The sequence below is a fragment of the Curcuma longa genome, chromosome 20 (genome assembly GCF_044706935.1).
Source record: "Curcuma longa cultivar G26 ecotype Majalengka, Jawa Barat chromosome 20, ITB_CL_G26_1.1, whole genome shotgun sequence".
In the NCBI taxonomy this organism is placed as follows: Eukaryota; Viridiplantae; Streptophyta; class Magnoliopsida; order Zingiberales; family Zingiberaceae; genus Curcuma; species Curcuma longa.
This window is the reverse complement of record NC_133880.1, coordinates 7,477,242-7,492,398: the sequence shown is the minus strand read 5'-3', so window position 1 is coordinate 7,492,398 and position 15,157 is coordinate 7,477,242. Positions and strand designations below refer to the sequence as shown.

General features: G+C 38.7%; 3 protein-coding genes across 3 annotated transcripts; all 3 read right to left on the bottom strand.

Moving 5' to 3' along the window:
• Positions 1-2,189: 2,189 nt before the first annotated feature.
• Positions 2,190-3,426, bottom strand: LOC141813915 (WAT1-related protein At5g64700-like). Its single transcript, XM_074701922.1, has 4 exons — positions 3,175-3,426; positions 2,934-3,092; positions 2,685-2,833; positions 2,190-2,593 (listed from the first exon to the last, which is right to left on the bottom strand). The coding sequence occupies exons 1-4, from the start codon at positions 3,424-3,426 to the stop codon at positions 2,434-2,436; spliced, it is 720 nt and encodes a 239-aa protein (XP_074558023.1). The 3' UTR covers positions 2,190-2,433.
• A 3,693-nt stretch (positions 3,427-7,119) lies between these two features.
• Positions 7,120-8,003, bottom strand: LOC141812981 (uncharacterized). The gene is made up of 2 exons (XM_074700908.1): positions 7,244-8,003; positions 7,120-7,130 (listed from the first exon to the last, which is right to left on the bottom strand). The coding sequence occupies exons 1-2, from the start codon at positions 8,001-8,003 to the stop codon at positions 7,120-7,122; spliced, it is 771 nt and encodes a 256-aa protein (XP_074557009.1).
• A 4,158-nt stretch (positions 8,004-12,161) lies between these two features.
• On the bottom strand, positions 12,162-14,589 carry LOC141813678 (protein DETOXIFICATION 10-like). The gene is given in 8 exon segments (XM_074701648.1): positions 12,162-12,242; positions 12,343-12,548; positions 12,647-12,885; positions 12,955-13,011; positions 13,096-13,129; positions 13,132-13,181; positions 13,249-13,793; positions 14,453-14,589. Coding segments are annotated over 8 exon segments (1,329 nt in total). The 5' UTR covers positions 14,588-14,589; the 3' UTR covers positions 12,162-12,179.
• Between the last annotated feature and the right edge of the window lie 568 nt (positions 14,590-15,157).

Sequence of the window (15,157 nt, the reverse complement as noted above, 5' to 3'; positions counted from 1 at the left end):
GAGCGAGCTAAAAAGGTTGAATCCAACGGAGCTGATAGAGAGTGTAGGAATGAATTATTGAGCGCCTTAAGGCAAGAAGTCTTTTCATCGTGTATGAACAATTTAAAATTCAATATAAATTATTTTTCTTTTATCATTTTCATAATTTTGTGAAATGTTATTCAATTATAATTTGAAATTATAGATTGCATGAGAAAGAGTTTTAATGTTGGTTGTATGTAAATCATGGGAAAATAAATTTTTTTTAAAAAATCATAATTTTACCGACCGATTTTTAACTTTCGGTCGCTAAATTAGGGACCGATTTTTAAAATTCGGTCCCTAAATTAGGGACCGATTTTAAATTCGGTCCCTAATTTTAGGAATGAAATATTCATCCGGTCCCTAAAATAAAAATATTGGTTGTATGTAAATCATGGGAAAATAAAAATTTTTTTAAAAATCATAATTTTACCGACCGATTTTTAACATTCAGTCCCTAAATTAGGGACCGATTTTTAAATTTCGGTCCCTAAATTAGCGACCGAATACAAATTCGGTCCCTAATTTTAGGGACCGAAATATTCATTCGGTCCCTAAAATTAGAGACCGAATTTTGTGCGGTCCCTAATATTAGGGACCGAACTAGATTTCGGTCGCTAATTAGCGACCGAATCTAAAATCGGTCCCTAATTTGAATTACGACGAATTATTTAGCGATTTTTGTAATCGGTCCCTAATCGGTCGTTAAACGGATTTAGCGACCGATTAGGGACCGATTTTTCGGTCGCTAATTGAGATTAATTTTGTAGTGAGAATATCTGGGTGCTTCTTGAATAACTTAATTAACGTTACAATATTTGTTGTTTTCGGTAGTTCTGGGAAGATGCAAATTGATACGGATCGTCAAAGTTAGTGTTCAATACTATTTCTGTAAATGATATTCCTCCACTACGGTACTTACAGATAGCAGCAACTCATTCCCAAGATACAACAACAAACGTCTCAGAATAGTAGCACTTCAAATTCCGAGACCGACGAACCTTCTTATAGGCTTTTTGGATTTTGAATGCACAAGATGAGATGAATGCTCAATAGAATGAGAAAATCGATGAATTCGATGAAATTTTCAGCATCTGGAGGGATCTATTTATATCAAATGAAGAGGTTGAATACCCTTTGGGTGAGTAGCTATGTCCTTTGGGTAGGATCGATCTGGACCATCCGATCTGGAGGATTGTAACCCTTCACATAGCCCTCTTAATCTCATCCATCAGATCTGAAGGGTTGTGACCCTCAGATCTCCCCGCTGGTCATCAGCCGTCGGATCTGGATCCAATGATCCATTTCATTTGACGTTTCAGATCAAGTCTCATCCCAAGCGGTCAGATCGTAACTCTTCGCGATCTAACGCTCCAGATCGCATCCCATGCGATCCATCGCATTCTTTGATCAATGCTTGTCATCCATTCGCCCAGTCAGCAGTCCAGTCATCTCTCTTTGTCCACGTGGGTGCCACACAGATACTGTCACATCACATGTGAGCCTAACACGTCACCCGAGTGCCACGTAGGCACTGTCACGGTCTTCTGGAGCATAAATTTAAGCTCCTCAATGTTCCTCGCGATAACGCGAAGTACAAAGTGCGCTAACAAAACGTCCATTGTGCGTGGCCGGTTGGAGCGGGACGGCGCAGACCAAGTGCTGGCGCTGGCGATCGATCGGATTCGATGAATTGCTCATCGCCGAGTTGAGGAGGAGCATGTTCGACGGAGCCGCTGCTACATCGGCGTATCCAGTGCTGAAGGCGCTGGAATTCATGAGGTAGAGCGTCAGCAAGTTATCAACGGCCTGTACCTCCGGTGCTCAGCGGAAGTAGGTCGCCATATCGATGGCAAATCGAAGTCGTCTGTGGAATTTATTTGAATGAATTCTCCAAGAAAGAGGTCGCGCGAAGCAATGCAAGCTCGACGCAAAAACAACAGTCCAAGAAAGAGAAACGGAACAAAGTGAGTGAACGAGCCACTGGAGCAGCTCATGATTCATGCATGCATCACGATGCTGAAAACGCACCTGAAACCCTAAAATTAGTGCAGTCAAATGAAATCCTCATTGTAAATCACTCAGAAAAATTAATTGAAAGAACTAAACACTAATAAATTTCCACTTTTAAGCTTTATTTAGAGCTGACTAATGAATGATGACAAAGTCCCATTTAAATGAATTAGGAATGTACTTGTTTATCTCAATATTTTTGAAGCTTATATTTGCACCGCAGCATGTAAATGTATCTAATACATTTTCAATCATTTTTTATCCTTTTTTGTTGATCTCTCTTTCTTCTGTCCCTTATTTTTGACGAATGAGATCATCATTACACACTAGTGCTTATTATGAACATTACGGTATCTACTGTTCTCAGGATATGGCTGAATTAGTTATTACAAGACAGACTTATTGAAGTGGAACATCATCAGAGTGATTTCCTGTTGCTTCCTTCTCCTCTGTGTGAGTTTTCCCGTCTTCAATTGAGACTTCAGAAGGCACTGTCTCTTTGGCTTTTCCCCACAGAACGCTATAGAGGCCTACGACCATTAGAATTCCCCCTAAAAGGCTGAAATTTCAAGTGTTATGACAATTCTATTTGAAAAAGAAACAAAACAAAATCAAATCAAATCAAATGGAGTCAGTTCTGAATAGGTTACCTTCCTAGATAAATCCTTTCTCCTAAGAAAACAGAACATATCAGCGTAAAAACAAGAGCCAAAGGTGTGAACATTGCTGTAAAAACAGGGCCCTTCTTCTCAATACAAAAGCTTTGTAAATAGATGTTCAGTGCTGTTACGACAAAGCCCTGGCATACAAAGTTCCTGTTTTTTATACAACTTCTGATTGGAAGAAAAGGTTTTTACTATGAAATCAAGAGATTGAATTGATGTGCTCAGTAATCGTACACAGTAGACAATAGTAAGTAGTCCCAAATCCAAATGCAAGGTCCACTTGGAACTGTCTCTCTCAAATACCAGTGCAACGAAAACCAACTGAAAGGTGCTGAAGAGACATTGGAGGGTGATGAAAATAAGCTTCGAGGGGTATTCCTTTAACATAATTCCCTGTCAAAAGAGACATGATCAATAGCTAATACACACACACCACTACGTTAATTTAGATAGTTTCAACAATATGGATAGATACCTGTAGAACTAACCACAAGGACCAACTCATATTGCCAACTATCAGGAAGATGGATCCTTCGATCCAGCTTCTTCTTTTAGGAGTAAACACATTGTTTTGGTACTTGGTATTTTGGCCAGAGTGATGATGAAGGTTCAAAGGACGGATGTGAGTGCCTCTATATAGCGCCATTGTCACGACACCAGCCAGGCAAAATGCAATTCCTAGTACCTTGGCTATTCCTGCAAGGCTTCTGAATTTGAGATTCTCCATCCTAAACACATAAATGCACATATTGAGACATAGTAGTTGTTGTTTTGCATCGAACATAAGACGTCCATTTTGAATCGAACTTATGTGTTCATCAATGTGGAAATATGTGGAAATATGGGAAAAATAATAATTCGATTGTATTCCAATTCATCCCGTAAGGGAGCATATATATACACAAGGGATTTCTTGTTTTACAAGAAATAATATTATAGTCTTACCTAAATTAGAATATTCTAAATATACAACTTCTAATTATATACAACTTTCTATACTCCCCCTCAAGTTGGTGCATAGATGTTTATCATGCCCAACTTGTCAACTAAGCTATCGAACACTTTTCGAGATACCCCTTTAGTCAGGACATCAGCTAATTGCTCCTTTGAAGTTATGAATGGAAACTGAATAATTTTCCTGTCAAGTTTTTCTTTAATAAAGTGTCGATCAACCTCCACATGCTTTGTTCGATCATGCTGAACTGGATTATGTGCAATTTGAATAGCAGCTGTATTATCACAATGTAAATCCATAGGCCTTTGAAGCTTGAACCCTAATTCCTTTAGAACATTACGAATCCACAACATTTCACAAACTCCATGAGCCATACCACGAAATTCAGCTTCTGCACTTGATCTGGCAACAACTTTTTGTTTTTTACTACGCCAAGTTACAAGGTTCCCACCCACAAAGGTGAAGTACCCTGATGTAGAGCGTCTATCGGTTTTATCACCAGCCCAATCTGCATCTGTGTATCCGACCACTTCTAATGTATCTTTTTTTCCAAATAACAATCCTTTACCAGGTGTCATCTTCAAATATTTCAAGATACGAAAGACTGCATCCATATGCTCTTTGCTAGGACAATGCATAAACTGACTAACAACACTTACAGCGTAGGCAATATCTGGTCTAGTATGAGAAAGATAAATTAACCTTCCTACAAGACGTTGATACCTCCCTTTATCAGTAGGGACCTGATCAGGAAGAATAGCGAGTCCATGATTCATCTCAATGGGCGTCTCGATTGGTTTGCAGTCCAACATCCCAGTTTCAGCGAGCAAATCAAGAACATACTTCCTTTGGGAAAGTGAAATCCCTTCTTTTGACCTTGCCACTTCAATGCCCAGAAAATACTTCAATTGTCCGAGATCTGTCATTTCAAATTCCTTCGACAGATACTTTCGCAAATCATTTATTTCTTTTGGATCATCTCCTGTAACGATCATGTCATCAACATACACAATTAGAATTGTAACCTTACCATCCTTATGTTTAATAAACAAGGTATGGTCCGAATTACTTTGTTTGTATCCAAAAACTCTCATGGACTTCGAAAATCTTCCAAACCAAGCTCTGGGAGATTGTTTTAGGCCATACAAAGACTTCTTCAATTTACACACCTTACCAATGTCTCTTGGATTATTCTTCATGCCGGGGGGTATATCCATGTACACCTCTTCCTCCAAGTTTCCATTGAGAAATGCATTCTTCACATCAAGCTGGTGTAAAGGCCAATCTTTATTTGCTGCAAGTGACATTAAAATTCGGACAGTATTGATCTTTGCTACAGGTGCGAAAGTTTCCTCATAATCAATTCCATGGCGTTGCGTATATCCCTTGGCAACCATTCTTGCCTTGTATCTATCAATAGTTCCATCCGCATTAAGCTTCACATTAAACACCCAACGACATCCTACAGTCTTCTTTCCAATCGGCTTGTCTACTACTTCCCATGTACCATTCTTCTGAAGAGCCTCCAATTCTTCATTTATTGCTGTTGCCCATTTTGGATCCTTCAATGCGTCCTGCACATTACTAGGAATAGATACAGTAGATAATTGATTAATAACAAGTGCATGTGACTTGGAAAGCCTATGGTGAGATATACAGTTTGCTATAGGGTATTTGGCTTGGGCTTTGATGTCTGGTTCATATTGTTTTTTAGGAACTCCCTTAGTAACCCTTTGTGATTTCCTCGGTTCAACACTTTCTAACCTAGAAGACTTATGATTAGAGGTTAAAGGTACCTGAGGTGGATCATTCTGAGCGAGATCTTCAGTTATTGATGTAGAGGGGGAAATGTCATCTTGATTATTTGTTTCTGTCTCACGAGAGAATTGATCATCAGGAACCAAGTGGTCGATTGTCTGCCCATTTTCTGCTGATACAGGAATCGTCTCAACTATTGCAGGAACTTCATAATTTTTCTCCAAGTGTTCCAATTCTTCAAAGACATCAATAGGACAAGGATTCCCTTCACTATCACTCTCCCCCTGAAGGGAAGATTGGGGAACTCCCGCTGAGTAGTACGGTTCAGATTCATGGAATGAGACATCAAGAGAAATATGCATTCTGTTAGTGAGTGGATCATAACATCTGTACCCTTTTTGAAATTCTGCATAACCCACAAAAATACATTTCTTCGCACGAGGATCAAGCTTGCTTCGTTGAGGTGCTGGTATGTGGACATAAGCAGTGCACCCAAACACACGAGGCTCCAAATTAGGCATAGACGAGATGGACAAAAAAGAATGAAGCTTCTGATGAGGATTCTTGAACTCAATTACTCGCGAGGGAGTACGGTTAATAATATATGCCGCCGATTTCACTGCTTCACCCCAATAGAATCGAGGCACATTCATACCAAACAAAGAAGCACGAACAACTTCTAACAATTGTCTGTTTTTTCGTTCTGCTAAACCATTCTGTTGAGGAGTATCAGAATTGGAGGTTTGATGATGAATTCCATTTGACCGACAAAACTCAGACATAAGGCTATTTACGAACTCTCCACCATTGTCAGTTTGGAAAACTCTGATGGATTGTTGGTACTGTGTCGCTACCATTTTATAAAAATCAGTAAACATTCCAAATACATCACTCTTACGTTTCAGTAAGGACACCCAGGTCATGCGAGTGCAATCATCAATAAAAGTTACGAAATACCGAGCTCCAGAAAATGAAGGAATTTTTGCAGGACCCCAAACATCGGAGTGAATTTTCATAAAAGGAGTAGGACATCTATTAATACTTGGTGCATACGAAATACGATGACTTTTGGCCAGTTCACAAATGTCACAATGGAATTCTGAAGCATTAACACTTGAAAACAAATGAGGTTGTAATATTTTAAGATAACTAAAAGACAGATGTCCCAAACGACGATGCCATAACCATACCACTTCCTTTGCATTCTTGGCCCTCATGACCTGATTAGCTTGTCCCAAAAGATGCTTGCAATTCTCTTCCGTGAGATTTAAGTAGTACAATTTCCCCCTTCTAACACCATAACCAAGAATCCGCCGAGTCAGAATGTCCTGAAACACACAAAAAGTTGGATAGAATGTCACAGTACATGCAAGTGTTAGAATGATTTGATAGACAGACAATAGGTTATAAGATAGTGATGGAACTACTAAGACGGATTCAAGGGTTAAGGTATCAGATAACACAATTGAACCTTCTCCGCTAACCAGAGTTGGAGTACCATCAGCAGTAGAGACAAAATTTTGTGGGGAAGCTCTAAGATTTTTCACACGGTTAGGGTCATTTGTCATATGGTCAGATGCACCTGAATCAATTATCCATGTATTATTCGAATTAAATTTATCATTCATACCTGATCGTGCTACAGTAGCCATAGCACTATCATGATGCTCATTCTCAGCAGTAGCAATGGCAGCCTTGCTTATATTCTTACGTGGCTTCTTGGTGAAGTCCCACCAATCAGGATAACCAATCACTTCATAACATCTCTCCTTGCTATGGCCTAGTTCTCCACAAACATTACACTTCTTATTTGCATATGGATTTGATTTACTTGCAGGACGACCAGAAGGAGGACTAGAAAAGCTTGGAGGAGTAACTTTTCTACTTTGAACAGCCAAAACAGAAGATTCAGGAGATACATAATGTCCCATAGCTTGTTTCTCAGATTGCACCTTGCGGATATAAGCATAACTCTGCTCTAAGGAGAATTTAGGTTCCTTGCGTAGGATCTCTCCACGCACTTGATCATATTCTGAATCTAGTCCACTCAAAAACATATGAACACGCAATCGAGACATCATTGAAGTTTCATGGACAACAGTTGCAACATCATTATTCTGAGACGTTATCCTTTGATCAATCTCTTGGAACATGGCCACCAATTCATTGTAGTAGGTCGGAATAGGTCGACCATTCTGCTTTGCTTCAAAACACTTCTTGTTCAATTCAAATATTCGAGTTTCGTCAGAGCCATCATAAAAAGTTTTCTCCACAGCTTCCCAAATATCTTTTGCAGTAGAAAGACGAATATATCGATTCATAAGAGAGGTCTCCATGGAATCAATGAGCCAGCTTTTTACCCTTTCATTATCTGTGACCCAAACTTCATATTCTGGAGTATTCATAAGGGGTTTAGATTTTGTACCAGTTAAATAACCTATCTTTCCTCGTGCTCCAATACGCATCCGCATGAGGGGAGCCCATATGGTGTAGTTGGATTCATTCAACACAATCGTTTTAGGAAACGCAGAGTTGTCATAGTGGTGATGAATGACTTGTGATTGATTTTCATCAATTACAGATCCGTCCATTGTAGATGTCTTCAATGTCTTCGCAGGAAGCCTTCCAGGTGGAGATTCAAGGATTCAGGGATTATCAGCGTCTTCTGAAACTTTCAGGAAAAAGAGACGAAGCAAGTAGAATCCAAACCAAATTCAAAGGATTAAACCTTGCTCTGATACCATGTGGAAATATGTGGAAATATGGGAAAAATAATAATTCGATTGTATTCCAATTCATCCCGTAAGGGAGCATATATATACACAAGGGATTTCTTGTTTTACAAGAAATAATATTATAGTCTTACCTAAATTAGAATATTCTAAATATACAACTTCTAATTATATACAACTTTCTATAGAGGTTGAGCTCGGCCACTCGTACGCTGCCCGTTCTGTTGTGGCAGACCACGCCAGTCCAAGCGCAGCAATCTACTTGGGCACGCCAAGAAGACAAGCGTGCGGAAGGATCTTTGATGGCGGCTTTGAGAAGCAAGAGAGCATCCCTCTCCCTCTCCAAGCACCCCTTGCTGCTCACTCTCGCTTCTACCTCTACAAGAAGGAAGGCGAGGATGATGAGGCAGCAGAGCCTGACAAGAGGAAGATGGTAGCAGCGGTGGGGGTGGTGCAGTGGCCATGGCTCACGGAAACGGAGTGTGCTTCTCCAGGCCGTTGCCATACTCTTTGGTTGGTGGATTGTTATTTTGCAGTAGGCCAATGAGAATGGCAAGGGCTATTTATGTTGAAGAATGAAGAAGAGTCTATTTCCCTCGATCGGCCATTATTGCAAGAATCAGTCGTCGACGTGCTCACTGTGGAAATTGGCATTCATCTTCTGCAACTCTGCTAGCGAGTGGTCAATAAAAAGATCGATCGATCGTTTTCTTTTGTGGAAATTAGGATGATGGAAATTCCGATATCTGCTTCTTCCTGCCGTTGATGAGACGCCACATTAATGGAGCTGAGGTGACGGCGGAAAGAGTGACAAATATACCGCAGTATATAATCTAATTTCATGCATGTAATTGCTACTCTATTTTAATTTGTAAATGCAAGTGTGAATAAAATATTAAGTTGTAACCCGCAATACCATCCATATTAGGTATGTCTTAATTATCAATTCAACAGTTTATCTATCGGCAAGTTATAATTAATTAATTAATGGTGGAAACAAGACTTAGCTTGTTGGATTGATTAATTAGGTAGATTTAATTGCTCGCTAATTAGGGAAGGGGATGGCTGGTGGAGGCCGCCAAGGGCAAATTAAGGAAAATATGACAATGAATTAAGGGAATATGGCTTCAGATATAGTCCATAGACGATTCAAATTAAATTCTTCTTCTTCCTCATATATCAAATCACTCACTATCCGATATTGAAAATTATTCTATCATACGATAGCTAGCTTCAACTCCAATCAAGACCGGCACTGCCCAAAGATCACATTAATTTTTTCCATATACATATGTACATACATACCTAATGACTGACTTACATGAGTCATCACTTATTATTCTTCCTCATCCTAATTATATATGACTCAGTAATTACGTGGTCAATACGTTAATAATTTGTCATCTTCTTCCGTGGAAATTAGAGTCATGGAAATTACGATCGATCGTTGCTTTATCTGCTGGTCATGATCAGACGGCGACAACATTGCATTGATGAGCAGACCAAGTCAAGGACTCATAATGCAGGTAGCTATCTGAGGTGTGTATAGGTCACGGCAATGCAATGCAATGCACCACAATTTTTGAAGGATTGTTATTCTACAGGCAATAACAATGGCGATGGCAATGGCAATGACAATGGCAAATGAAGACCGTGTCTGTCTGGTGAAGTGACTAGGAGTTCCATCGATTGATCATTATTGTAATAATTTAGTTGTCACGCTCTGTATATGACTCAGTAATTAAGTGGCCAATACGTTAATTTGTCATTTTCTTATTTGGAAATTAGAGTCATGGAAATTACGATCGATCGTATGCTTTATCTGCTGGTCATGCATGATCAGACGGCGACAACATTATTTTGATATTTAGACCAAATTTTATTCAAGGACTCATAATGCAGGCAGCTTTCTGAGGTGTGTATAGGTCACGGCAATGCAATGCACCACAATTTTTGAAGGATTGTTATTTTGCAGGCAATAACAATATGGTGATGGTGATGGTGATGGTGATGACAATGGCAATATAATGAAGACCGTGTCTGTCTGGTGAAGAATCTATTCCCATCGATTGATCATTATTGTAATAATTTAGTTGTCACGCTCTGTTAAAATTGTCATTATTCATCCATCAGAAAGTGGTCAATCGTCTTGCCATGTGAACTTGGAGCGCATGTTTAAGCCCATGAGACACGGTTGAATTGATTATTGCGAGATAAATATAATCTTATTACAATGGACAAGGATTGAATCTCAGCGAAATTGAGAAAAATATCCTCCCCTATTAGTCAATTACAACTTCTCAATTTACCTCATCATATATGGTCGTAATTAGGTCGACTGTGTAGAGCTGTTGGATGGTGAATTTCAATTTTTGCTACAATTGGAGCGCCTGCTCAAGAATGCAACCTCCTTTAAGTACCATGAGTATTTTTTTTCTTATTTTTTTCTATCAAGATGGAAAGGATCAATTTTCTAGTTTATCAAGTTCCAACAAATTTACCAATAGAAATATCATGGGGTTCTTTGTCCCAGTGATACTATTGTGCTCCTTGTCTTTTTGTATCATGGGGCTAACTTTTCTTGACTACTCCTTCATCTTGGGTGCAACTTGAACTTTTTTCTTCATTAATTTAAGACACTTGTAGTACCCTTTCTTTCTATATTTAAAATATATTATATGATCTTTATTTTTTATAATTGAATTTGGTATATGATATAGGGGTGACGCACAAGGTGTCGAACTTCAACGGGTCATAACTTTTAATTCAGGTACTAGAATGAGGCGTGATCGATTTCTAGTCGAAGCTCTTTTAGAATATTTTACCTGTACCAATCCACTTTTGAACCCATCAGACATCGTTTAATGCATTTTTTGGAGGCTTTGAACATATTTTTTTACTATTTATAGTAATTTTTTATTTTTAAAATTTTAGGGTATTTTGACTTTTTAGCTAAAGTTTGGTTTAGGGTTTATTTATATACATGTTTAGCTATTTTTGGTTAACTTTTGATTATGAAATAAAATTTTCTTTTTCGACAAAAACCATAGAGACGATGTCATCGCGGCTTCTCTTCATTTTTCCAACTTCTCTTACTTGTTTTCTCTACAATTCTCCTTTAATCTTCCACCTCTAGAATAATCACTATTCTATCCGGCGTCAATATACCTTTATGATTTGGCTTCTTTTGACTTGTTAAGATGACATGAACTTCTTCCTTGTATGCTCCAGAAGTTGAGGGTTTTTCTTGTTCTGGTATTAATGGTCTCTCCCTCTCAATCCTTGAAGTGGATATCTTCTAATTTCGTTAAGCACCTCTTAACCTCTGAATCTTCAAATTTTTAAGTCGATGAGTCTTCTTTTTTGAACTTGTCTTCGTCTTTTGCCAAGGTTGCCTACTTCTTAAGATTCTCACAAACTTACGAGCTCATTTCAAGTTCAAGCACGTGGCACATGATTCTTTTTAATTGTGAAATACTAAAAATTAATTTTTTAATTAAGAATCAACCTCATTTAAAATTAATTAAGATAGCAATATAATTTGCAGATTCTGGATTCTTATAATTTTAATTCATGCTCTAATTAACCAGCTAGGATTAGTTGTGGTATTACTATAATAAATTACCTTACCTCTATATTTTACTGTTTGTATTATTGTGGATTAGTTTAGTTGATGTTACTGTTTGCATTGTGGATTAGTTTAGTTGATACAGTTTTGGCATGGAGTATTTGGGAAGCTATTTATTTCCCCTTCTATCAAGATTAAAATAAACTCTTTTAGATAAATTGAAAATTCTCTTAATTTATTCGTTGCATCAAAATGAGCCACAGAATAGCAAGCAACTAATACTAATTTCTGGAGAATTCATATCCAACCAAACATTAGTTTTATGCTTTTATCTTATGAAATATCAGAAAAATAATTTCTTTTTTTTTTTGCTTTAAAGGACAAGAGGTAGATAATTTTGTTTTCTTTTTATATATATTTGGGAAGCTATTTATTTCCCCTTCTATCAAGGGAAACTGATGGCTGCTTCATTTCAATTCATTATGTAAAGGTAATCTTTCATGGAATACTCGCTCCCTTGCTAACTTTGCCTGAAAAATAAGATCATGATAAGACAATAGCATCCTTTAGTTTACAATACGACGCAATGTATCATTTGAAGAGTTTCAGATAGAACAATAAAGAACTTACCTGGCGTTCCCAATTTGTGAAACTTGTTATCACCACAAGGAGTATTGACTGTGTTGTGGAGCCACACACAATGCCCATCCAAAGGCCTTTCCCTCTTAAATGCAATGGAAAACCAAGTAAAATAGCCACCGGAATCCCGACCAAATAGAATGCTCCAAGGTTCACATAAGCACCCAAATGCTGCCATCCACTCCCTCTAGCAACCCCTGATATGGTTTGGGTGCTTATTTACGATACGATATCTCGAGTAAAGTATAAACATATGGGATGATTATCCATAGTACTAGAAGAACAATTAGAGAACCTGAGAGAATCCCTTGTATGTTGTCTGTGACTACTGTGAAACACACCATGGGAACCATCTCATAGACATAGTTTACGACCTCTTCCTCATTGCTATATGCATAACCCAACACACGGCGCAGGGCTAAGAGAGTTGCAACCACAAGAGCAGCCTCTGAAACAGCGAATATCATGGATACAAGCACAGCTAGCTTAGCACCTTTAGGATTCGATGCTCCTAATTCATTCGAGACTCGAGTACTAGTTGAAAATGAACATGTTAAGGTGTATCTATGTGCAAGCAAATAAGCATTATGGTTTCAGAAATACCTTGCTGCACAACCAAGCCCATATGGTATGCAATATAGTAGTGCAACACTGTTGAGGCTGTTCAAGAATGCCAAACTGAACAAGTTACCCGATCATGTATATATGCACAACAATCATTGTTTACTTATGGGTTTTACTTACCAAATTGAGAGGACAGAAGTTTCGAGCTTTGGATAGGCAAGAGACCAGAGAGCAAGATAAGCAGTTCATAAGACCACCATTCAAGGCTGTGGTAAGGTTGAAACCACAAGTTAGAACTAATGAAAAATAGTAGAATTGAAACATGTCAATTACCATATCATCAGTGCTGATGGCACCGCTACTCGTAAGAACTCGTTAATGCCTTTAAATGCCTCCTTTGTGATTGGGGAACGAGTTAATCTGCAGGAATCTGAGTACCTTATGTACAGAATCAGTATAAGTACATTCAACCAATACGATATGCTTAGTGAAACAGCAGCTCCAACATTATACAAGCTTGACTTGTACACCAAAAGCCAACAAAGAAGAACATGAAGGCACAGTGTTGAAACTGAGCTAAGGAGCATAGGAAAAATTAGGCTTTGAGATTGAAGGAACTTCATTAGGGGTTGAGTGATGGCATAGGCGAAGAGGCCAGGTATCATCCATGTAGCATATCGCTCGGCTTCTTGAGATATGGCAGGGTCTTGTCCTACTAATTGGAGAAGCTTGCCCATTGAGGCCCAAACAAGGGATATAGGGAGGCATACCATTAGAAGAGAAAATATGGCTCTGTAGGTATAGACACCTAATGAATGATACTGTTTTGCTCCATAGGCTTGTCCACAAAGAGTTTCCAGGCCACTCGCCATTCCAACCTGTTGGTCAATCGACAAATTGAAGCACTGAAGAAGTAGCAACCACAACAATCTAGTACTTGAAAGATCAACAAAACAAGTTTTCAAACAAGCAAAGTAAAGCAAGTTTTGCTTCCATCTCTGGAGATGAAATCAAACTGCAGACAAAAAATTTCATCCATGTTCTGAAAGTCATAAGCATAGTAAGAGAAGGCCACTAACCATCAAGCTCTTTTTATGATTCACTCATCATCATCAAGTCATTTGTTTCACCTATTTATGATTAGATACATGAATTTTATTCCTCACTGATTCAATCAGTTGAATCATTTTCAACATCTGTTAACAGTTTTCTTGGTTCTTCCTCTACCCTTCCATCTATCGAAACCTTCCACTATAATCATGCTGGAATTTGATCGTGTAATCCTGTAACCAAAACAAACAAAACGAATATGCACCAACTACATAGTGGCCATCGCATGGAATCCAATGGCCACAAAGTTTGATTGAAGGTGTGTAGAAGGAAAAGCCAAATCGAATGCTTCTTCCTTCTAAAAACGTGTTCTCTTACAGAGTGAGCGAGAACTTACTGACACGGCCGGTGAGACCAACCAAGAGATCACATCATCGAGGGGGTGAACTTACCCTGCGCAACCAGAACCGGAAGGAAGCGGACTTACGAGGACGCTGAAGCCGGAGACGTTGGCGAGGGAGAAGGCGATGGCGGCGGCGGCGAGGTCGAGCTCGCCGAGGTGGCCGACCACCATGATGGAGGACACCTGAACCAGGAACTGAGACATCATCACGGCCACCATCGGCGCCGATATGCTGAGAGGGATTTTTAATTTGATTTTTTTTTGGGAGGGGATTGGGAGTAGCAGTGTGGTGTCATTGTTGGGTTGCCTGATTGCAAGTTTTCTGAGGTGCTGGCAAGTCTAGTTGTTTGGGTATATTCTTTGTTGTGAGGTTGATATTGTTAGTAATAGATTTGCAAAGAATGATATTTTTGTAACTTGGTCATGGCCTTTTCTTTGCTGTAGATTGTATTTTTTTCCAGCATTTATTTTTCATTAATAGTAAATGAATACTTTTGCTTGTTGTAAAATACAAGGGGTTCTGATGTAGTTTACTTCACTTAGGCATACTGTCCTGATCGTTTCTTTCATGTGCTTTTGAAGTTGTGTAGGAGATATTTTTGTTTCACAGGAAAACTATCATGATGCTCCTGTACTTGGTTCTTTATCATGCAGGTTGAAATGATACATTGCAAGAGACTTAATGTGCAAAAAGTTTTCCATTCATGGCACTCCAATGAAACTTTTATATCATAATGAAAGTAAGACTTTACTAGTGCTGAGAACTGGACTAAAGGGTGGACCATGCTC

Bases quoted from the DNA above. Each gene is read 5' to 3' on its own strand.
- LOC141813915 (XM_074701922.1), bottom strand. From the start codon at position 3,426: ATGGAGAATCTCAAATTCAGAAGCCTTGCAGGAATAGCCAAGGTACTA. The intron at 3,093-3,174 runs GTATCTATCCAT...CTCTTTTGACAG, and splicing joins CCTTGTGGTTAGTTCTACAG to GGAATTATGTTAAAGGAATA. The intron at 2,834-2,933 runs GTACGATTACTG...TTTGTATGCCAG, and splicing joins TACTTACTATTGTCTACTGT to GGCTTTGTCGTAACAGCACT.
- LOC141812981 (XM_074700908.1), bottom strand. From the start codon at position 8,003: ATGGACGGATCTGTAATTGATGAAAATCAATCACAAGTCATTCATCAC.